The sequence below is a fragment of the Terrapene carolina genome, unplaced genomic scaffold, assembly GCF_002925995.2.
Source record: "Terrapene carolina triunguis isolate 2854851 unplaced genomic scaffold, T_m_triunguis-2.0 Scaffold89, whole genome shotgun sequence".
NCBI lineage: Eukaryota > Metazoa > Chordata > Testudines > Emydidae > Terrapene > Terrapene triunguis.
The window spans coordinates 25,500,730-25,526,410 of NW_020664440.1; the positions used below are offsets into that span (position 1 = coordinate 25,500,730).

The 25,681-nt window shown below is 40.4% G+C and overlaps 2 protein-coding genes across 2 annotated transcripts in view; one reads left to right on the plus strand and one right to left on the minus strand.

Annotated features, from left to right (window-relative positions):
* Positions 1 to 25,681, minus strand: part of CACNA2D3 (calcium voltage-gated channel auxiliary subunit alpha2delta 3) — a 734,667-nt gene that overhangs the window by 86,890 nt on the left and 622,096 nt on the right. The gene's annotated exons all lie outside the window — the stretch shown is intronic.
* On the plus strand, positions 14,024 to 23,791 carry LRTM1 (leucine rich repeats and transmembrane domains 1). The gene is made up of 3 exons (XM_024220384.2): positions 14,024 to 14,030; positions 15,529 to 16,125; positions 23,158 to 23,791. Exons 1-3 carry the CDS (start codon positions 14,024 to 14,026, stop codon positions 23,589 to 23,591), a joined length of 1,038 nt encoding a protein of 345 aa, XP_024076152.2. The 3' UTR covers positions 23,592 to 23,791.

Here is a 25,681-nt window from a genome sequence, read left to right on the forward strand (position 1 = left end):
GTGAGCGACAGAAGGAGTGGGGATGGAGTGAGTGGGCAGTGGGGCTTCGGAGAAGGGGCGGGGCTTTGGAGAAAGGGCAGGGCTGGGGTGTTCAGTTTTGTGCGAGTAGGAAGTTGGTAACTCTACCAATCCAGCACCTCTAAGATGGGCAGAGGCATTCTCACTAAGAGTCACAATTCTTACTCAAGGCCCAGTGTTTGAAATCTTTGCCTGCTCTGTTTTGCTCACCGTTTCTTAATTTAGTTTTCAGCAAATCAGAAGGGCCACACATTTGCAATGAGAAATGATACAAATGTAGTTAAAGAGTGCAAACTGTACACTTTATCCTGCTTCAGCTGAATTCAATGGGAGCTTGCCTAATTATTTCACTGGGAGCAGAATCAGGCCCAATATCTTCACTGAATGTATTTAAGGTTGTAAAGCACTTCTAAGTAACCATGCTCAGTCACTACAGTGATTAGGGACATATACTGTAAATACACAGATTTTGTTTTTCATTTCTAAACCTGTACTGCAGTGATGTGCCTGAAAAGTTGTGCAGAACAATTGTTTTCAGCTAAATTACATAATGTAATATTACACTGTAGAAATTAACTCTGTTTACCTGAAACACTTTGGAGTCTATCTAGCAGCAACAACTGCCTTGGAGAAGAGTTAATGAGGGCTCAAGTAAAGAAAGACTTTAGGACTGCTCTCCCAAAGTGGTTATCTCTTAGTTCCTAAAGCCTGGTCTACACTGGGGGGAGGGGGGTATCAATCTAAGATATGCAATTTCAGCTACAAGAATAGCGTAGCTGAAGTCAACGTATCTTAGATCGACTTAGAATTACTGACTTCGCATCCTCGCAGCGTGCCGCGGCTCCCCCGTCGACTTTGCTTCCGCCTCTTGCCGAGCTGGAGTTCAGCAGTCGACAGGAGAGAGATCGGGGATTGATTTATCACGTCTACACTACACAAGATAAATCGATCCCCGATAGATCAATCGCTACCCGCCGATTCGGCGGGTAGTGTAGACATTCCCTAAGTTGAGAGAGCAGTGCTACATGAAAGTCTGAATGTTTTAAGGCACATCTTAGGGCAGCTGGTTCTTTTCCATTTCCTTTCCTGCCTGTGCTGCACACTAATGCTCTTTTAAGTTGAACCAAATATTAATATAAATTAAACTGCCTACAGTCTATCACAGTATCATCAGCTACTAGGATACCAATGAAAGGAAGCAGCTCTCTGCTCTTCCTTCTTAGTCAGGGGTTTAAAGAAAGGAAACTTCTGAACTCAAATAGTAACTAATGAAAACCTATTTAAGTTCTTATTGATGCCACAAATAGAGGCATGGAAATCATTAGTGCAATAAGCTTAGGCTTGGCAGAATTCAATTTAAAAAACATTCTGATGGATAATATTGATGTTTGTTTTTAAGCAATTTTTTCTATTTTTATCCATTTAAATTTTCACAGTTGCAGGAAATTATGGAGGGCAATAATGACATTATTTAATGACAGCAGTTGTTGTGATTCAGAAAGTTGAAGCTTTATAGCCGTTAAACACAAATTGTCAACATCACGTCAAAACAAACAAGGTCATTGTCTGGGTACACCGCAAGAAGGACAGGAGACTTGTTATGGGTTTTAATCAGGCCGCAACTTTATTATATAGATGTCTGGGACTACCCGGCAGATAAGGTGTATAGTGCAGGCAAATCCATGCTTATTCAAATCAATTCTCTGGGGCTTCCACCAGCCCCCCTTTGTTTAATCTATGCTTATTCAAATCAATTCTCTGGGGCTTTCACCAGCCCCCCTTTTTTCCCATCCAGGTCCCCCAGCTGACCCATGGCTTGGACCTTACCATCCACCACCCTCGTAAGAGGGTTAAGGAGGGCTATGAGAACAGGGGGTGCACAAGAAGGGTTGGCTCCCAGCCGTACCAATCATAGGAGTCCCCAACCCCCTCCCCCATTCTGTTCCATTATCCAGTACCTCCTTTTAAATCCTTTACCAGGCCATTTATCTGGTCACTGGCTGCCCTCCCTATGGAGTACCTGCATTGAACATCCGCCCAACCGTACAAAATAAGTTGCGACATATGGCCTACCACATTCACTTCTCACCAGAAAAGGTCCATCCTCACACCCACTGTGGGGAAGGCAAAAAAACCACACTCCACCGAAGTCAATTGTAGTGGTGCGGGAAAAATTTCTTCCCAGCCCCCCTTTAAAAGAGGCGACTAGCATAAAGCCCACAGCAGGTCCAGCCCAGCCTGCCATTCGCATCCACTAGGGGAGGGAGGGTGGGTGCTGGCGTCCTCGCTGTGTGGAGCAAAGAGACTTGCCCCACCCAGGTTTCATACCTTTATGCACATTCCGGGGGAGCGGGGGGGGAGTCACTGCTGCAAAGCTGACCATCGAGCACCTTTTTTACAGCAGTTTCCTCCCCCCCCCACCCCACCCGCCTAAAAAGCAGAGCTGCCCTTCTTTGGGTAAGCCCCAGACAAAATCTGCCCCACTTAGTTGTGGTGCAGTCAATATCCTGAAATCAAACTCTGCTAAGTTCTCAAGCAGCATTTTTCTTACTTTGCCTAGCTGTAAACTTCATTTATTATCAATGGAAATATCGCTGGTTTGTGTGTGTATGGTGAAATCAACTTGCCAACATTTACCAATAAATCCATCCAAGCCTAAATAATTTGCACATATTGCATAACTTCTCCAACTCTAAAAGCAGTAGCTTCCTTTCACTCCGTACTTTCAGCAACATGGAAGCCTGTAATATGGTCCTTAGAAAATACCTTTTCTAATTCTGATGAAACTATAAGATGGGAAAAGATGAACACTGAGCCATGGACTGTCATTTTGGAAACTGAATGGGATGGAAAGGTCTTGGAGAAAAATTGAGTCACACAGGTCAGCCCTTTCATTACATTTGAAAATTACATACTACAGGAGGGAGTAAAAGCAAACCAAGCAGATAAAATGTTGGCCAAGAGTGCTATAGATATGTGGCTAGAAGAGGCCCTACAATGTCAGGAGCCTTTGAAGTCATGCCCAAAATTAACTAGCATTAAAACAGAAGTGATAAAATACAAAGGGGCACTCAACTGCTACCTGATACAGGTAAAATATGTCAGTTTATTCTATGTGTTACTATCAGTCACTGCTAATGAAGTAGAAGTCAGGTATAAACACTGAAGAAAGAAGATGTGATCAATACTGATGTGTCTCTTCAATTTCAGGGGGAAAGCAAGAGGAAAATAACCTAGTTTATGTAGATTTTTTCTTTATGCTCGCCTACAGGCACTCAATGTGCTGTCATAAGTTTGCTATCCTCTCAACTAATGCATCTGCCTGAACCAGAAAGTTCATCCTTCAAACAGCATCTGCGGGGACAGTATAATAGAACCTACAGTAAAAGCTTGCAGACAACTTCTGACAGAACAAACTACTAAGGGCATCTCAGTATCATGACAGTTAGGAAACATTATCCTCATTTAAATTGAACACTGAAATGTATTCCCAGAAGTTATTATGCTCTTATTTCTCTTTTCTTTTTGCAATCACAGAAAACATTTCACCCATCACAAAAGGAAATCTTGACTCTTGATGAGACTTAGATGTAAGATACAGCTAGCCGCTGACATGGTATGTAAATTGTGATTCTGGACATTGTACAAATACATAGAAAGAGATGGTTCCTTACTCTGACAATCTTACAGTCTAATTACACAAGACAAAGAGTAACAGATAGATAACATATAAAAAAATATACAAAATACTTTTTTAAAAATTGATTTCCTCCCCTTCCCATCTCTCTGACCCAGCACCTCAACCAATGTGTTCGTTCCTCCATTGCTGACCCAATTGGCCCACCCCACAGAAACACACTGTTATCTACCTTTTGCATTAATTTTCCTCCCAGGGTCACTGCAATTCTAACTCAACACTCAGTTCCTCCACCCCTATTCCTTCTACAGTCTGGTTAAATTAAATTGCTATACCTGTTAAAGGACTGTAACTGTCTATTATTATTATAACTATCCACACTATTATTTGTAAGACCTCTTAGTGGCCTATTTTGGAGATACTCGGCAGCCACATCAACTGTGTTTCCCGAGCATTTATCATTTCTGACAACAGCACAACTGCGGCACATGTGGTAAAGGGGGAGGACATCACCCATATACCTTTGCTTTACTCTCCAGCTTCATATAAAACCTTTCTGAGGGAGAAAAAGAATTTTAAAGACATGGCGAGTGTTCGAAAATCTGCCTGCCATTAAGAAAAATACCAAGAGATTCCTAAAATGCTGTAGTAATATAATGCTCTCAGTGCCTGCTGATACCTCATTTTTAAAATGCCACTGCGGCTATCCTATTTTCAGCCCGCTAGTTCATTCGGAGCTAGTACAGGTATGGTTCAAAGGGCTAGCTATATTCAAAGGGAGCAGGTGACAAAAGCCCACAGGTAAGCATAAACAAAGTGACTTTAACAGAGGGCTAGATTTTGGGGAGGACATGAAAAATTACAGTAGGGTCACAGGAGCAACAATAAGGAAATAAGTGGAGGAAAGTGCTCAACAACTTAGAGGTCTTGACACAAAGGCAAAGGGTATGGGGAATAAACAGAAAGATGGAAGTATGAATACATAAGTTAAACTACGACTTAATTGGCACCACAGAGACTTGGTGGGAAAAGTCTCATGACTGGATTATTGAGATGGAAGGGTATAGCTTTTTCATGAAGGACAGGCAGGATAAAAAAGGAAGGAGATGTTGCATTACATATCAGGAAGATATACACTTGTTCTGAGGTCCAGAAGGAGGTGAGGGACCAGTTGAAAGTCTCTGGGTAAAGATAAAGGGGTAAGAAATAGAGGTGATGTCACTGTAGGGTAGACTACTATAGATCATCAAATCAGAAGGGGAGGTAGATGAGACCTTCCTAGAACAAATAACAGAAATATCCCAAACCCAAGACCTGATGGTAATGGGGGAATTTAACTACCCAGACATCTGTTGGGAAAATAATATGGGAAAACACAAAATTTCCAATAAGTTCTTGGAATTTATTGGGAACAACTTTTTGTTTAAAAAAATAGTGTAAGTAACCAGGGGGACGGTAATTTAGACTTGATTCTGACCAACAGGGAGGACTTGGTAGTGAATCCGAAGGTGAAAGGCAGTTTGGATGAAAATGATCCTGAAATGAGTTTTCATGATTCTAAGGTAGAACACAAAGAATTTCAAAGGAAGAAGAACAGAGACACGGGGACAGCAACATGCCATGAAACTCTTTGTAAAACAAATCTGCTATTGAAATAGAGAACAGCAGCAACAAGCACAGGTATCAATCTCATTCTTGTTCATTGGAATCATATGGAAAGAAAGTATTTGCAATATCCCTACTTCATATGTGCAATGGTACAATCACTAATCAACAGTGATGTTCCAGTTTCTATCCAGCTCTCATATTGACATATGCTTGCTGGTGATGACTGCAGCATAATGCATATAAAACAACACTGAAGAGGATTACTGTCTAGCATTATCTAATATATGCTACAGTGTAGTTTATTGTGCTGTTGTACAACTTCAATACCTTTTAGAATTACTGATTCAAAATATAATTCCTTGCAGAAAAACAGATAGAAAGCCTGATCTAAAGACCATACTGAACTAATGAAGTGATAAATGCTATTTTGTAGTAGAATTAGAGATCTGCAGCTAAAGAGACAAAGTGTTGTATTTTATTTTACTATCTCATTATACACTGAGTGTGTTTTAAATACCACTAAAGAAACCATCTTTAGCAAAACCTCTTCCAATTTTGATAACAGATTATGTATTAAAATAAACATATAAAACTCACAGAAAATTAAATTTCTATGGTATTAGAAAATACTCTGTCCCTAAGTTTGTCTTAGAAGTACCTTCATAGTCACCTGTGACTGAAAAATGAAATTTCTAATTAAATGCTGCTACAAAAAACAAACAAAATATACCAAGAAAAGCTGACAAAAGAACTTGTTCTTTGGTGTAACAGGAGTAAATAATCAAGCATGATAATGAAATTGATCTCAATTTATACTTTTCAAGCTGGGACAAAAATGGTCTAAAATATCTAAATAAAACAACATGTAAATCCTATACTTTATCTCAGACATGCTTTTTCAATTGCCATTTTCTTTATCCTTTTGTTTCTATTACTTTTATGTCAAGTAACATCTGTTTCTATTTACTGTAGCAGCAACATGAACTCACTAATTAACTTTAATCATACTTATCTGACATACATTTTATCTATATCTGCAAAGATGTACAGCACACACAACAGCTTATTATTATAAGTTGAGAATTGATTGAAAATTGAAGCCTATTTTACCGCTGCTACTTGTAACGGCACCAATAAGTATGCAGACACATGAAATTTGATTTAAAGGCCTCTGGCTGCAACTTTATCTAACTTGTAATTAAGTGTAAGGTAATCCAGCATCGCTATTCCCTGCGGTCATTCTTGACTCCAAAGGCCTTGCATCCCCTAAACCAAACCTTCTATCAAAAAGACTGGGTTCACTGTAGGGGGGGTGCTTGCATCTGAGCCAGACCATAAAAGCCTGTCCCGCAAGCCCGCCCCTCACCTACATGTCTCAGACCCTGCTTATTCCAAACCCCTGCTGGAGTTTTGGGGAAAGGGGCTATCACAAACCAACCTCACAAAAGGCTCTCAGCCAAAGTTGTTACGTACAAACAAAATACAAACTGAGTCTCCTACTGGATTCATATCCTCACCTCATCTAGCTGAAAAAGAAAACTGAAAACTTCCAGGGCAAATAAGTGACCCAATAGGCAAATGGCTGCTCCAGTCTCAGACACTGGCTACTCCCAGATGCATCAGTGGAAGGCGGAAAAAAAATCTGCAAAAACAGTAATTATGGAATAAATTGCTCATAGCGGAAGTTTCTCCATAATTCATGTTATTAGTGGTTAGTTAATGGCCTGAAGTGGGAGGATTTATATCCCTTCTAAACATTTTTTATCCTATCCAATGTACCTATCCAATGGATGCTCTCATTAGCCATATACATTTCCAAATCTTATTTGAATCCTACTAAGCTCCTGGCCTCAATGATATCTTTTTAGCAATGAGTTACACAGGTTAATTACGGGTTGTATGAACAAGAACCAAAGGAAGGCAAAATAAGGCAAAAAGCAAGACCAAAATGCTGCTCCAGCCCCCAAAATCAGTTTTCCAAGTGGAAAGACCATAACTTCCATCCCCAGATTTGCTCTCCAGCATCTGACTAAAAAGCTTTTGCTTCACTCCCTTGAAGGGTTAAAGCCGAACAAATTGTAACTGCCATCAGAAGGAGATAAGAGTCACCTCTTAAACAGCATCTTACATCGTCTCCCTTAAGCTATGCAGTAACCAAGCAGGGGCTCTGGCAAGGTTTGACGTTCTCAATCCCTAGCTGGTACCACTCTCCTCTTCCTCCAGCCCAGTCAATCAGGAGCTTCCACCTCTCTAGCCAGCCTGGGCAGACACACATAAAGGACCTTGGGAAATACACCTGGTTAGCAGTTTATGAGTAAACTGTGCCTCAGGCAGAGCTGTGATGGTTCTCAAGGGAACCCATGGTTGTGGGGCATCTCACTACCAGCTGCTCTTAGCATGAGGAAGCCTTGTCTGTGCCCGCCATGGGTCAGCTCTCTGACACCACCAGCCGCAGGCAGCACAAGCACTTCCCTCTCAGCCCACTGGACTCTGCTGTCCTCTGCAGGTTAGCTATAAGCACAGTCCAACCCTCAAGTCCGCCAAGCATTTCCCTGGAATGCCCAGCCCCTGATCCACTGAACCCTCACAGAATTCCAGATTCTCCTGTTCCCAAATGAACGGTGCCCCACAACTTACCAGTTGCACTTCCGCTTAACACACAGCACTTAGATTAGTTCACAGAGAAAGCAAGTATAGGTTTATTTAAGAACAGAGATTCAAATGATAGCAATCAGAAATACTGGAAACAAAGGGTTACATATAAAATAAAATCCTAACATGCACTCTAGAGCCTAAACTTAACTAACAGCACATTATTATGTCACGAGAGCAAAGCTAACCCAAAATCCTTCCAGCGTCTTACAGCCTGGCTTGGCTGTCATCTTCCAATCATGAAGCAAACCCACTACCAGCTTATTTCATAGGTGAAAGACACACAGGTATTCCTTTGCAACCCCAAATATATCAAAACAGTCCTTTGACCTTTATTCATAAACAGGACACCCTCCTACTTTGTATTCCTTTCTGGAGATTTTGCGACCTCTTGTTAATTACTTTATCTTGATGAGTTGGGGGCTTACTATGCAGAAGGGTATACATTGTTAAGTATACAATGCTCAATTTGCATAGAAATAGGCAGATAGATAAGCATCTCTTGCCTGTCCAAAAGGAACATATTTGTCACCTCCTGGTGAGCTGCTTTAACTCACAGACCTTAAGAACATAATGTCCAGTGTAGGTAAATAATTCCTTATATATGTGTACATACATTTTGTAATGGTTATGAGAACGAGTGTGTTACTACCCTGTTTCCCCAAAAATAAGACAGTGTCTTATATTAATTTTTGCTCCCAAAGATGCGCTAGGTCTTATTTTCAGGGGAGGTCTTATTTTTCCTGGAGCTTCGGGGCCTTATATTCCGGGGTGGCCTTATTATCGGGGAGGTCTTATTTTCGGGGGGATGCCTTATATTACAGCGAGAGGCAAAACTGGAAGTAGGTCTTATTTTCGGGGGATGTCTTACTTTCGGGGAAACAGGGTAGCTTTCAGCAGAGACCTCACTTGGCACCTTTTAGTGAATTATTATTCATATAACTGACCCAGGGATTCCCTGAAAAACTCTATCCACCCCCTGTGCCTTCTTTCTGTTGGTATCAAGAGGTTCCTGGATCACAAGAGTGTCTCAGAGATGCTTGGCCATCTCTTCTGGCGGGTAGGTGGGAAAGCGGTATGTGCGAATGGTAGGTCCTTCCCCTACTTCTTGCCCTCTAGCTCCACTCGGGGAACAAGTTTTGTGGAGTCCTCGCACTCCTTGAGCACCAGGACTGTCATCAAGCCCAGAAACTGAAAGAGCTTCTTGTACCCTCTCACCCTCTTGTATCAGAATGTGGCCCATAGCCAGGAAAGACTGGGATAGTCTCCCATGATACAATACTATGTTTTCTGAAGCAATATCATGCTTATTTTGCAAGAGGTGATGGGTGGGCTGGTTCAATATTATTCATGGGTTTTGTCCACCAGCCCAATATGAAGAAGAGACTGTATTGCTTTGAATTGCATCAGATTTCCAAGACAAGATTATTTGTTTAACTAGTTTAAAATCATCCATTAGCAGAATGGAAATCTAATGTTCACACAATTTCTAGGTTAAGCAACTGTTGCTATTTTAGCCAATTCCATGTCAAAAACAGAAGGAAAGTACAAGAATGAAATCACCAGAAAATACTGTCAGGTTTCAGAGTCTCTAAGGTGCCACAAGTACTCCTGTTCTTTTTGAGAAAGTACTATGTAATTCAGTTTATGAGCAAATTTCATATGTAATGATGCCTTTCTGTACTTGATATAAAAAGTATTAGAAACAGAATGCTGTAGCTTTAAAGCGGTGGTTCTTAACCTTTACTGCAGCCTGCACCCCTTTGGTTCTCAAAATATGTTCTCGCACCCCTTATCAAAAATCAAAATATGTTCTCGTACCCCTTAAACCTAAAAAATATGTTCTCGCACCCCTTAAACCAAGATATATTTTTGTTTGTATATTACAGTAATTGTTAAAAAATGTATAATGTTAATAAATACATAGGTTTGATGAAACAAAGTAGTTGTACTTATGTGTCTGTGATTAATTTGTGTTTTCGATGATTTACCTTCTAAAAAAATCTGGCATGTCTCGCACCCCCAGAAAGGGCATCTCGCACCCCCAGGGTGTGTGTGCACCCCAGGTTAAGAACCACTGCTTTAAAGTATTTGAAACATTTGTTTGTTTATCTTCACATTATTTCCCTACCGCTAGATTCTCGTTAAATCCAGGGTGTTTCTCTGTAAATAGAACCATTCTCATGCACACTCCTCCTTCTGAATATGAAGAAATCAACTGCTTTTGGCTAAAACTGTGACAAACTATCTTCTAATCATTGGTCAGTGGGGTGCCCCCACTAAGGGGCAGCAGGGATAGAGGGTGTTAGTTTATTGGGTCGTCTTTACATTTGTGATGGGAAACATCATGTACATTATGTTATATCCTGGTACAGCAAGACACAAGTTAGCTTAAGTGGTCACAACAAAAGTTGCTGCACCACATCAAAAAAGAGAAAGAAATCTTAATATTCAAGTGCCGAGAAGTAGAGCAGATTTTTATGGTTACTCTGTTTCTGGCAAATCTCTACTTGTATCAGTATTATAATTTTCATCACATCAGACTTTTCTCTCATAACCAAAGCATTACTACCAACAAACAGGAGTAGGACATGTATTATAGGGTGGGAAAAACTCTGTTTACAAATACATATCTTCACTGATTTCTATATAAGGAAGAAAACACATACACACACGAAAGGTAAATTAACAGATTTAATCATAGGTTTCCAAAGTTGAACAGGGCATGGAGATTCAACTAAAAAAAGCAATACCTTCTTATATCACAATGCAGAGAACATAAAACAAGTCCTGTGTTATTGTTGGAAATGAACCTCACAGTGCTTAACTTTCAATGACCTTGCCCTGTGAACATCTTTTCAATTTGTTGAGTGCTAAAAATAACACAATTGTAGCTGCAAAGGATTACCCAGACTAAGATAGGCAGTTGAAAGGCATTCTTTACAGCTTCTGTTAGTTCACACAAAGTTAGTTCACACACACACACACACACACACACACACACACACACACACACTCAGATCATTGAATTCATCAGCCTAGGGAAAACTTTATTAAAATCCGTGGAGAATTTTTAAAGTGAGAAAAAACAGAGCCATAGCAGGAAACAATAACATGAAGAGTTACTGTATCCTGTAACAAGGTCAGGAGTTGCTAGAGGGGGCCCTAATGTCAGTCATCATTGATGCAAGGGATGGGATATGTCAAGGATGGAGGAATGGCCTCTGTTGCAGGAAATGCAGTGAGGCAACACTTAAGGCAAGGGCCTTCCCCACTGCTGTAGCTTCAAACAGCAAAACATAATTATCAGAGATGTGGAATTCTTGTCGCTAGCAGGGCTGCTGAAAGTGTCATCTCTGAGTGTTACAGTGGCTTGTAGTAGCCCCATTTACATCTAGGTCAATCCTAATTAAAATTAGTCCCTATTAAACCAATATTTACTTCCATTTGTGCATGCATTTGCAGGGGGAGGGATAGATAGCAATATCTTAGAGCACAAAGGTTTGGAAGCCTTTGTTTTAACCTTTTATATAGTTTGGTATTAATATAAAGGCCACTACTCCTGGCCTTTAAACTCAACGCGTTTGGAAAGTCAGAGCATTTAAGTGCTACTGTGGTGCCATGTGACTCACGTTCATAGGATTCTTTTTCACTGTGTTGTTAGTCTTTCATCTCGAACCAACATGATGTGTCATTCATCAAGGGTGTAAGAAACTATAGTCTATCATCTACAGCAGTAACTGTACCATTCTCTGGACGAAAAGTTATGATTACTTTACAGTGTCAGTTGCTCTACATTTTCAGTCACTGTTCAGCTTTCCTTCGATTCTTTTGACTGGTGTCAGATACAGTTCAACAAAGTACAACAAAGTATTATACAGTTCTCATTTTTCCAATTTTTTCCTCACCTTCATTGAACAATTTCTATTTAGTTACCACATTTGTAAGATGCCATAATTTGGGGCAGGGTGGGGGAAAGCATAAAAGCTCCACTTTGGAAATGAATCTGCAATACCAACTCTCCTCTCCAAACTCAGGGCCAAATTTTACCCTTGCATATGCCTAGGCAACTCCCACTGGAATCATTGGCAGGTTCGTGTATGTATGAACTGTTAGGACATCCAGGAGCAGAGACTTGTCCAATAGCAGTAGAGGCCAAACCAGTCTTTTCTGCATACATCTGACCAGGAAATGTTGTCATTTTCTGCTGTAAGAAGAGCCGGTCTTACGAATTCCTGCTTTTGTCAACTCCAGGTAAGACCAGTGTAATGCCCATGAAGGCTACCTAGAAATTACAGCTAATATAGCCTATAGTGGTCCTCCTTCTAAAGAAGAAAGACTGACAAGAATATACTGCTTTGCAATCTATTACAGGATCCTATCCAATTCAACGTCCTGCTCCTCTGCCACAAAGCCCTAAATTGGGCTGAACCCTGCCCATATCTGTGACCATTGTGTGCTCTCTCTCTCTCTCTCTGTCTCAGGGCAGCATTCATTTGGGGCATTTCAAGTGAAAGGGCCCCATATGCACCTATAAGGGGCCTTGGCCAAAGCTTTCCTGGTGAATAGTCTGGGTTGCAGATCCAGCCTCTGAAACAGTCAAGACTGAGTCCAAACTTTGCCACATTCACAGCATATTGCAAGACCCACCTCTTTGATCAAGTGTTTTCCTACTGGGAGAGTGGAGTACCCTAACTCCAACTGGAGTACAACCTTAGTATTAAAGTCTGTGTAGGAGAAGTAGGGAGTGGATTGCTGTGCTTCCTTCAGGGGGGCAATCTTACTTACATTTATATAAGATTAACTAGAGAAGACAGAACTTTAGAAATTAGTTTATAAATTATTGTTTAAATAATGTAGAGCCAGAATTTGGCTCTTGATCTCCTGAAAGCTCAAGCTAATTAATTTACATACCAAAAATTAAGCTGAAGCACTTTCTGCATCATCCCATAGTATTACAAATAAGACTAGTAGCTGAGTTCACTGCAAGCTGTTCATGTGCATCCAAAGGCAGAATTTGGTCCTAACAATGTTACGTTGTATGGTCAGCATTTGGAGAGATTTGACATTTTCTGATGGTGCAGTTTCAAGACAAAGCTAACAGATGTATAAAAGTGAGCATGTGACCTTAAAGGAGCTCATTATACCAGATTTCACATTCCTTTGAACACCTTATCGCAGCTTTAATTCTATGGCAGTCATACGCCATTAGCCCTTTTACTATTGTAAATGCTACAGTGTGAAGTGTTATTTTATTTCTAAAGAAGTTAACAGTGAGATAAGTCAATATATTACCATGTGAAATATGAGTTTTCAATCAAATGTCACTTAAAGTGTCAACGCATTTGCGAAAAAAGCAGTCCAATATTTTTAGTATCCATACAAATATGTTTGCCATCCTCACCGAGGAAGGCACCAGCACTGTGTTCCCATGCAACAAAATCCTGTCAGCACAGCTAATCCCTATGGATGTCAGAAGCATAAGCCCCAGAAGAGCAAACAACTGCACTGTCAAAACCATGTCATCAACATGCAGGCCTATTCCTAGTATTATTACACACTCCATTGCCTCCAATCACAACCCAGAAAAACTAGAATCCATGTTCAGAGTCATTGGATCTTGAGGAATTGACACAGCATGGCTAATAATCCCACAGAATTCAGAAACTACATTGGATTTTAAAAAGGCAGCCTTATTTTTGTGCTTTGGATTTGAAGCAGATTAAATAATAGAAAAGGGTAGGCTATCAGGTCATGATTTGTATACTACAGCTGTCCAGTTTGAGTTGACAGACATTCTTTGCAGGGCCAGTTGACTGAATAAGAAAGGCAGAGAAAAACTCTGAGAGTAATAGGTGGACTATAAAAAAAAAAAGTGTTATTGAGGGGAAAAAATGAATGCAATAACAACCAACGCTGATGGAGTTACTCACTAGAACAAATAGTTAAAGCTCCTTTGTAAACTACAGTTTCCTAAAATGAAGGTATAAAGGAAATCGGATTAGTTCACAGTCCTGACACACACTTCAAGTTGTAATATCGTGTAAATTACTGTTATAACTAAACTTGGACTAAACCTTCTGCAAGCAGGACAACGAGAGAACCACCATGAAAGGTGAGCTATAATTTACTTTTTAGACCTATAGTGAAGTGCTTTGTAAAGAAATATTGTCTTTGCCAACCAGTGTCTATTTTTAACTTTACAGTGGAAGTTATTGTTTAAGTTGTTTTTCTTGTTTCTGACGCTAACAGTTGCAGAACGGCATAATGCTACAGAATATGTTTCTTGAACACAGAATTCAGGCATTGTAGCAACATTTTCAAATACAATTTCATTTAGAGTGTTAATTAATAAGTGGTTTGCAAGGTAGATTGTAGTCACAAAAATCCAAACCTTTCATTTACAGATTTAATATGTTCAATACTGAAATCTCATTCTGTTGTTCTTTTAAGATAGTGTTCCCTGTTACTAATTAATGTTTGAGCTCTACAAGTCAATATGCACTGTAGCCTTTATTTTCTAAGGCTTTTAAATAGTAATTGACTAGAAGCTTTTCTACTTTGAAATAACAGATAATATTAATGATTCGATGCATCACAAAGACAATGTTAAAAGGCATTTATCCACCTATTGCTCTGATTCTCTGGAGCCAAAATAATTCATATGGGATCAGCAGCCAAGACTCCCCAATATATCTTTATTATTCCATTGTATGCATATTAACATAACTTTAGGCAGCATGATGTTTTTAAAGGAATAGTGTTAACCACATATGACAGGTACAAGGTATTATTATTTCAGTCAAAGCCAACTGGATCACTGTCAGGAGCCATGGGAGTAGATAATAATTTTAAATATTAAATATCATTGAGTACTCCTGTGACCTCATTTATCATTTTAACAACTGTACTTGACAAATGTTTGCTTAGTGGCTAGATGTTCAAATCTTTGGAAAGTACAGCTGGCATTGAGATAAGGGAATTTCAATTAATAAGCATAAACATGGGTGGATATTTTAAAGAACAGACCTTAAAAAAATCTGGCTCACTGGAAACTTTTGTTGAATTCTCTGTAGTGAAGCCTTTGAAGATTATTGTTTTCTCTAAAAGAACACAAGCTTAATTCTTTAAGGTGCAACATGCAATCAAAACAGTAAGTAAACAGGGACTGGGCTTGCAACTTTAACATACAGTGGCTCGGAATCACTATCACCACAGAAAGGTAAACATTACAATTTAATATCCTTGGGAACTCTATGGGAGTGTTTCATTCCTATGGGTATCCAGCAGCTAGAAATTCATCATATTTTTATGGCAAGGGGCTGATGGCTAAGCTTGCTAAAAGTTATTTGCATTTAAGATAAAGCCATGGAAAATAGCTCAGTTTGAAACTAGAGAAAAATTGTCTTTAGTCTACATTATATGAGGTTTCCAAAATTTTATCTAGGGCTGATTCATACTATTCTGATGTACCGAACTGTGAAACAAAGGTGCATTATTGTCCATTACCAAAATGTACATCTTTTGTCTATGCTCCCAATGTCTGTATTACCAAAACACACTGATTATAAATTAGTTTCACCACATTATCACTTCTTTTACTTCTTGTACAGGTGACTTGCTTTTGGTTTCAAGTATCATTGTACTAATGCATATGGTATGTGGATGCCCCGAAAAGTGCCTATGTCATCAAACTTCAAAGACAGTGGACTGCAGGAATCAAGGACTTGTTGAAATTCCCTCCCACGTACCTCCTGAAACTCTAATATTACAGTTGCAGAATAACCATATTTGGAGAATTAATCAAAATGCATTCAGTGAAACCCCTTTGCTCAAAATTTTAGACTTGTCTAATAATTCTGTTTCAAATTTGTCATCGGGTGCTTTCCAAGGACTACGATACCTACAGGTTCTAAACCTAACCAAGAACTTGATTCATTACCTAGAAAACAAGACTTTTAGTTCCCTCCCTCAATTAAAAGAACTGGATTTGTCCTCCAACAGTATATTAAATTTGCCTGAAACTCTAGGAAATAATACAGGGAATATAACTTTATTGTCTGTTAAGTATAACAAGCTTCAAAGACTGGACAGAATTCTGCTGGAATCCCTCCCAAATCTGAAAGTTGTTCTTTTCAAGAATAATCCATGGCAATGCACTTGTCATGTCATTGGCCTTAAACTGTGGCTAGAGAGCTTTTTATACAGAGGTAAGTAATTTTCTCTATTAGATAAAATGTAAAGAAAATGGCTTAACATATACTTGACCTGTCTGAGCTATCATGTCTTTGATACCCAGGGCCGCCGAGAGCGGGTTCGGGCCCCGGTGAAAAAAATTTTTCGGGCCCCCCAGCAAGGGCGGACCAACTAAACAGGGCCGACGAGAGGGCGGGGGGGAAGCCGGGCCCCGGTAATTTGTACAGGCTTCCCCCCCCTCTCATCGGCCCTGCTGATACCAGAAAGCACTTAAGCTCATACTTAACTCTCTCTCTCTGCTCTGGACTAGAGTTCGGCAAAAATAACTGATTTTTCAGACTGCTGGAAGTTCAAGAACATAAACTCAATTTGGATTAAACTGAATCCAAAATTAAAAAAAAATATTGGCGAATCAAAGGAAACATAGTTTGACCCAAAGCATTTTGTTTCCAGACTTTTTAATTAGGCTCAATTAAAAAAAAAAAAAAAGAGGAAGTAGAGGTAATGGTTGTGGTGCCAGTGCCCACCTTATAACTTTTTGCCCAGTAGTTAGGGCACTCACCTGGGATGTGGGAGACCAGGTTTGAATCCCCACTTTGGAGCAGGGATTTGAACGCCCTGAGGTTAGTGCCTACCAGGCTATTGGCTAGTCTGGGGAGGTCTCTCTCAGGCCTGGTCCACACTAACCCCCCACTTCGAACTAAGATACGCAACTTCAGCTACGTTATTCACGTAGCTGAAGTTGAACTATCTTAGTTCGAACTTACGGCGGGTCCACACGCAGCAGGCAGGCTCCCCCATCGACTCCGCGTACTCCTCTCGTGGAGCAGGAGTACCGGTGTCGACGGTGAGCACTTCCGGGATCGATCCCAGAAGATCGATTGCTTACCGCCGGACCCGGAGGTTAGTATAGACGTACCCTTAGTGTCTCCTGGTGAAGCTGCTTCCTTTTGTATAAATAATTATTCATTCTAGTAGGGACTTGAGCTTGGGTCTGCCCCATTCCAGCTGAATGCCCTGACCACTGGGCTAAAACTTATAATACAGAAATACACAATGCCATGGTAAAGAAAAAATGAACTTATATGTAGTTTAAAAGCAGCACAAAGTTGTTTGGCCATCTCCACTTGCATTTAATCTCTTCCATTTATAAATCCATTAGTTATTCTACATAAAAAGAGAATAAGACTTAACTCTGTTTTTTGTAAGTCAGAAGTTGTCTCGCTCTGCTTTTGAATGGCATTGCAATGCTTTGTTCTGAGCAGCTTTAGAATCCAAGATGATTTAGATAAAAGAAAAAAAATCATTTATAATCCTAAAATATTTGGGTTTTTTTTAAGTGTATCTGTTTTATATGCAGTGTAGGCAGTGAAAGGTATTAAACATTAAAGGAAGAACTGGCTCTGATTGCTGTGGGAGTTAGTCAGACTTTGAGAAATCAAAAGAACAAGACAATCCTATTTCCTCTCAAATAAATGTTGATGCATGAATGTGATACAAATATTTCCTTGGTTTCCTATCTGTATGTAGGTCAATATATTGGCATGGTACAATGCAACAGCTCATGTGAAGATGCTCTGTGTCTTCTGTTTGTCCTCTGTAACACAATTGCTATTCAGTATCCATTGATGGCCTTCACTCATAGTTACATGGGCAGGAATCTTGAAGATGAGATTTGGTTTGTGCACAGAAGGGTGGAAGGCTGAAGAGATGAAAATGAAAGGAAATCTGAGATGCCATAACCTATGACAAATTGTCCTTTGTTGTGCCTAAATAGAGTTGCTTTAATCATTCAACAAACAGAAGAGTTACTGTGGAACTAACCAACTAATTTCCACTCCTTATTTCTCCTTCTAATTAACTTTTAAGTGAGTTTGTGCAAGAATAACTTTAAACCTTGCAAGAATAGCCTTAAAAACCTCACACTTTGGTTACTAGAAATGTTTAAAGTTCATATGCACACTTCCTTGTTAAAATGAAATGTATATAATTGGACAATTTATATGTCCAATTAGTGAATTGGTAACAAAGTCAAGTCTCCAAATATTTCACCACGAAATTCTCACTACTAACCAGTCACCCACTGATAAATAGAGTATACCACAGGTAATCACTAAATTACACACATACACACACACCTCAAAATTTTATTTTTATTTCAGGAATTACCACCATGAGAAGAGACATATTTCTTTTTACAGTATCTCTCTTTTTATACTGTGGCCAAATCATTGGGCCAGTTCCTTAGCATGCCCAGCGCAGATGGAAATCAACATTTATTGTCTACCTGAAGGAAATGGTTAGCATAAGGGGAATCTCCAGCACAAGTTAAGCCATTCCAGCTGGGCACAACTTAAAGTGGACTTGAGGCTGTTCTAAATTGTGCTGGAGGCACAGCTCCCCAGGCATTCTAGGCGTGGGGAGCTGGAATGATGGTGTAATAACACCTCCAGAGTCATCTGTTCTAGAAGCAGCACTGGCACAGATAAGGATCTGGTCCATTGGATCTATGTTAAAGCATGTACATTTAATTAAGTTCCATCAATACAAGATGCCTGATACTTGGCTAGGTAACAGGTGGAAGGTGGTATTAGTTATAGAAAATAATAAATAAAATTAAACAAGCTTTTAAGCCAGTGATATGTGCAATTTATCAAAATAGTCAACTGGCTGAGTTGAAAGAGTGAGTCTGTAATTTAACTGATAAAAATTAGTCTCCCAGGGTTAAAATCATACTACTTTCTGGACTGTTAAAATATTAAGTTATTTCTTTCAGCCCCCAGGCTTTTGTTAAATTTTGCTGGACCTATTCCCCAGAACAAATTTTAGCAGGGGTTGTGAATTCTGTATGCAGCGGAAGGTAATGATCCAAGATAAGCATATCAGATTATCTTAATTACTATGCCAGCAGCACAGCTTCTTTAGTTTATCTCAGAAACACAGCCATTGTTTGGCAATTCAGTGATTTTTTTTCGTCTCACCTTTGCTTTATACAAATTTGTCCAAATTGCAAAAAATGAAGTGAAATGCAACACACAAACCCATTTTAACAACCAGTGTTGGAAGAAGTCTGGATATTCTGTACTCTAATATTTCTCTAGTATTCTTCTTCTGTGACTTATACTAACCAACATGAGTTATGTTCCTGTAACAGGGTAGCTGGCCCCTTAAATGAAACTGGGCTCAGCTCTTGCGTTCCAGTCAAGTGCATCCTAGCTTGATGTAATGAGGTGGGTGGGGCTGGCCCCAGGGAGTTATAAATGAGAATCCAGAACACTGATAGAGTTTAGAAAGGAAGAAAGAGTTCTGAGAATAAAGAGCACTCAGAGGAGGGGATGCCCCTAATGGTGGAGCAGTGAGAGTTCCCTCATTGAGCAGTGAAGCCAGATCAGTGCTGATGAAAGCAGAAGGTACGAAGGCAGTGAGGAGGTCACCTACAAGTTTCCCCAGGCCCAACAGCCATAATCACAGAGAGCTGAAGCCTGAGAGAAGCAGAGGGAAATGCCTGCTGGCTCTCTGAGGTGGACAGCTAATGCTGACGGGCCAGAGAGAGCTGAAGGGTATATGTACTTGGAGGGGAGAAGGGGGCGGTAAATGACTACAGACATAAAGAAGGGAACCGGAATAAGTTGGAGAACTACTGATCTTAAAGCATTGGGATGCCCAGAGCCTCCGAGGAAAGACCTGTTGGGCCCAAGAAGTGAAACGCACCCTTTTTGCTTGGTAGGATTGTCTCGTGGAGTTCTTTCTGCTATTGGAGAGGACATCTCACACTGCCAACAAACACTCCTGGGCTAGCGGAGGCATCCACCCAAAATCCAAGCTGTCTGGTGAAGCGTCCATGGATTGGGGTGCCAGAGTCTGCTGCTATGTTCTGTGAGCACTCCCGGAAATGTCGGGAGTGGGAGAGGGTGGAGAAGAAGAGGAAACCAGAACTGGCAAGTCCAGAATGGAGCAATTGGGATGACCATCGCCCTTTCCAACTGGAGTTTGTGCAGGACACGTGACAAGAGTGGTGTGGGAGGGAAGGTGCAGTTGATTCAGTGACCATGAAGAACTTTGGCTAGCGAATGGAACAGTTGAGGTGTCTGAGATCCAAGACTGGTTTAATCTCCCCTTCTTGTGTACCAGAAAACAGTCTGAATACTTGTGCCTCTCTGCAGGAGGGAGTCCACCTCTAGGGTAAGAATACTGTTGTGAGAGTGATCCCTGGCATGGGATCAGCACAGGGGATGTGGAAGAGGCAGAATCACCAACTCAGTGGTATAGCCATGTCGAATGACACCCAGGACCCACTTTGTCTGTTATTGCTCTCCATGCTAGCAGAAAGAGTTTGAGATTGCACCAAAAAGGGGTGGCTGGTCAGACCGTTGGGGTGCAAAGTGGTTGACGGCTCTCTAATTGCACTCAGAAATATCGCTTAGCAAAGATTGGGCGTGTTGTGCAGATGACTTCCTTGTCAAAACAGGTGGATGGGATCTGTGGGCCTTTGGGCATTTCTGTGGAGGCTCACAGATGGTAGAACTGGGGCCATGAGCTCTAACATGGCCAACCTGGTTGATCCTGCTGTTGCAGCAGTGGTGCCCAAGGAGCTGAGTATCAGTGGCTCCTGGGCTGAGCTAAGGTAGGGTATTGCCATGGTGCCATTGGGACCTTCTGATAGGTATGTCTTCAGAACGGCAGCCGACCATGCGTAACATCTGGATCCTCAAACTCAGAGGAACCAGAGTCCTTGCATGACTTGCATGAGGTGCTTTTTAAGATGGAAGACTCTGCCTTCCCCTGAACGAGCAGGGAAGGAGAGGCAGATACTGCACCTGGACACGGTGTGGGCTTCCCCCAAACAGTACAGGCAGTGTTGATACTCATCGCTGAGGGAAAACAAGCAAGGACAGAAAGCACCGACTTTGAATCCCGGCCTCTTTGGCATAATCCAATACCTAGTACTGGTTGCTGGACGGGGGGGATTGTTTGGCAGAAAATGCAGAAGCACCGTTTCAAGTGCTTAATCATACCAAACTTTTAGAAACAAGAAAATTACTACAGAAACAGCAAAAATCTTGACTATATACACTACCGAGACCTGGGTGCTGTAGGGGGTAGAGTGAGTTGGAGATTGTTTGGCAGTTAACCGCTGAAGCGACATCTCCAGCTCTTAAATCTACAAAACTTCTAAAAAGAATAAAACCACTACAAAAAACTGAAGAATCCTGACTAAGTATGAAAATAAAAACAGTTTTTCTAAAAAGTTTGGAAAATGCATCACTAAGGACAAGAGGACAGCAGAAGCTCTGACTTGGACCATGCGGCGTTGAGAAGGTACTGAAGATGTGGTCGGTCTGCCCCGCTCTTTATCACCTTGGGCGAAACCATGAGGCAGTGCAAGTGTGCATGCATTGACCGATGGACATAACTACTTTGAAAAGCTCCAGGCACTTGCACATAACCCCCAGTGGAATACAGATAGGGACCATCACTTGAAGAATAAAATATATCTTGAACTGAAGGCAACTCAAGCAATTGATTCTTGTGGCATATACTTAAATAATTATAGCGAATGTTTTAGTCAAGGTAGAATTCTAGTTTTCCATTCCAACACACCCTTTTCAGTCACTCATAACCATGGAAGGATCAGAGCTGCAGAATTTGGATCTTCAGCCATATCCACACTGAAAATGTCCATGTATGGAAGTCTTTGGATCCAGGCTTTTGGTTTGACCTGTTACAGATCAAGGATTCAGCTGCTAGGCTCTGATTCATCTTGGAACATGGCCAGTATTTGTGGGGAAGGTGACCTTAGGAATTTGGTTTGGGCCCATCTTAACTCACCACCTTCTAAAACAAATTCTTTTTAAGATTAAAATTTCCATGCCGGGCCACAAAGGGAGAGGAAATTTGAACTGATTTGATTCAGTTACTTTTGAATTACGCAAACATGAAAATATACAATGGTTCTAGCCCTAACCAGTAGCTATGGGACCATGATATGTGGGATGGTAAGGGAGCTGACCTCTGATACATATGTGCTCTAATGCACTAGGGACTGATCCTGCCCTACTGCTTGAACAGGAGTGAAAAGGCTCCTTACTCCATTCCCCCCACACCAAGTTCACCCATTCAGCAGAGAGCAGGAACCAGCCCTAAATGTTGCATGGGGCATGGGTCACTTGCAGGTTTAAACTAGTGTAGATGGTGGATTCTCTGTAACTTGAAGTCTTTAAATCATGATTTGAGGGCTTCAGTAACTCAGCCAAAAGTTATGGATCTATTACAGGAGAGGGTGGGTGAGGTTGTATGGCCTGCAATGTGCAGGTCAGACTAGATGATCAGAATGATCCCTTCTGGTCTTAAAAATCTATGAATCTATAATAAAATACACAGGATGTGCTGTATGGACAAGTTTGAAATTAGAAAATTCAACTGTTTTATTTTTCTAACTTTTGTATGGAGAATATTGGTTTTGGCATGTAATGTGAATGGTATCATGCTTTTATAAACTATGAAGAAAAAATCAGGGCATATAGAATATTTTATTTTTACAATTTGCTTCATGGCAAATGTTAGCACATAGTGCCAGAACCATCACTACTTCATGGACTATTGCTGTGAACGCTAATAGGAAATGTTTACAGAAGACATATTGTTTCCATTTATGTTTATTAAAAAAGTAGTGTTAAGAATGTACCTGGTAACAATATCTCTTTGTTTTCATTTATGGCTTTACACCTGCCTATTTTTGTACTACTGGGTGTATGTGCACGGTGGGGGAGGAGGGTTGTTTTGTTTTACTATAAACATTGATAAAGTACAGGTAAGTTTACTCCTAATTAATTACTGGTTACAAGTAATTGCTTATTTGAGTATATAAAAGTGTTATAATCCTAGTCTTTAACTAATTGGAAATATACACAAAATAATATATGGTTGTAAATTCTTTAAAAGTAGAAAAATGAAGCAGTTTATAAATTCCATTGGGCTTCATTTAGTTTTTACATCAGAAAATTCAGAAAGCCAAAGAGCTCAAGATTTTAATATGTTCTTTTCAGGAGGAATAAGTGATGGCATTATATGCTCAACACCAGAACATCGGAAGGGAAAGGACCTCCTCAAAGTTCCTTATGAGATGTACAGGGCATGCCCTCCCTCAGCTGCTCATGTTCATCTGGCTAATCTTCATCACCATAGCTCTGAGCACAGAAGTTCTCTGAAGCACACTCATCACAATGAAAATGGAGAAAGTAGCCATTCAGACTGTGAACCTAAACCGAAGCCAAGGCCAGTTAGTTTGCGTCATGCAATCGCCACTGTGGTAATAACTGGAGTTGTCTGTGGAATCGTGTGTCTAATGATGTTGGCAGCTGCTGTGTATGGTTGTGCCTATGCTGCAATTACTGCTAAATACCACAGAGAACACTTGGCCCCAGTAACCGAGCAGGGGAGTCCTGAGGAAAAAGAGCCATTTGATAGTTCCTTGGCTTAAGTTACTTTTGGTCTTTGGTTTCACTCAAGTAAGACTCCTCGTTTCAATCAGAAGCTTAGTGTCAAGTAGGATTGATTTACTTGTTACTCCTGTATTTTGCTTTTTCACATTAAAACAGTTTCTGTAAAATAGACATTCATTCCTGGGAAGCAATTTATGTTGAGAGGTTAAATAGATGAAATAAATATATTATTTATGTTCCGTGCATGCGTACATTCTGAAGTATTACATGAGGATGTGAGTTTAAGATTAATTAAATCTTCATGTAACCACTTTCAAATATTCAGTTCTACATTAACTAGTCCGCTGTGTAACTTTAGTACAATACATGGCAATTATAGACAGTCACTAGCCATCACAAGTGAGATTTCTGGAATGGAAAATGCAAAGCAATTTTAAGTGGCTTGGTAAAGTTTGCCTAATATGTACCTAAGGAATATATGGCAGAACAGTAACCTCTAAGTACAGGTCATACTAGGTAGTGGTAGAACTGGCCAAATTATTCACTGCAAGTAACTGACCCAACAATTTTTCTTAAAATAAATTATTTGCAAACACATTTTTTCCACTATTCAACCTGCTCTATTAGATAAACCATTTTAATATTGCATCCATGATGTAGTTTATGAGATGGAAAATCCATAATTAGCTATAGCAGTTCAGTTCTCGGCCATATCCAGAGACAGAAACATCTTTCTCTTACTTGGGGAACAGTAAAGAGGAGTGGGCAAGATGGAAGTGAAGAGGAATAGTTAACGTGAGGGCATTGTGGCATTCTGATACAAGGATTTGAGAAAGGGCACTGACAGAAGCAAAAATAAAATATAAACACAGAAGCCACACTTACTTCCTCAACAAAGGACTAATACACAACCACCACAGACACTTCTGATGGTCTTAATTCATAAAACTTCCATTTGGCAACTCTCATAACAGGAATAAAATAATGGATTTGGTACTGAAACCAATACAATTGTCAGGTTTCAGAATGGTAGCCGTGTTAGTCTGCATCAGCAAAAACAACAAGGAGTTCTTGTGGCACCTTAGAGACTAACAAATTTATTTGGGCATAAGCTTTCATGGGCTAAAACCCACTTCATCAGATGCATGGAGTGGAAAATACAGTAGGCAGGTATAAATACACAGCACATGAAAAGATGGGAGTTGCCTTACCAAGTGTGGGGGGGTCAGTGCTAATGAGCCAATTCAATTAAGGTGGAAGAGGGCTATTCCCAACAGTTGACAAGAAGGGGTAAATACCCAGGGAGGAAAAATCACTTTTGTAGTGCTAATGAGGCCAATGTAATCAAGGTGGCCCATTTCAAACAGTTGACAAGCAGGTGTAAGTATCAGCAGAGGGAAATTAGTTTTTGTAGTGACCCATCCACTCCCAGTCTTTATTCAGGCCTAATTTGATGGTGTCCAGTTTGCAAATTGATTCCAGTTCTTCAGTTTCTCATTGGAGTCTATTTTTGAAGTTTTTTTGTTGAAGAATTGCCACTTTTAAGTCTGTTATTGAGTGTCCAGGGAGACTGAAGTGTTCTCCTACTGATTTTTGAATGTTATAGTTCTTGATGTCTGATTTGTGTCCATTTATTCTTTTGCATAGAGACTGTCTGGTTTGGCCAATGTACATGGCAGAGGGGCATTGCTGGAACATGATGGCATATATCACATTAGTAGATGTGCGGGTGAACGAGCCCCTGATGGTGTAGCTGATGTGGTTAGGTCCTATGATGGTGTCCCTTGAATAGATATGTGGACAGAGTTGGCAACAGGGTTTGTTGCAGGGATTGGTTCCTGGGTTAGTGTTTTTGTTGTGTGGTGTGTAGTTGCTGGTGAGTATTTGCTTCAGGTTGGGGGGCTGTCTGTAAACGAGAATTGGCCTGTCTCCCAAGGATAGGTTGTAGATCCTTGATGATGCACTGGAGAGGTTTTAGTTGGGGGCTGTAGGTGACGGCTAGTGGCGTTCTGTTACTTTCTTTGTTGGGCCTGTCCTATAGTAGGTGACTTCTGTGTACACTTCTGGCTCTATCAATCTGTTTATTCACTTCACCATGTGGGTACTGTAGTTTTAAGAATGCTTGATA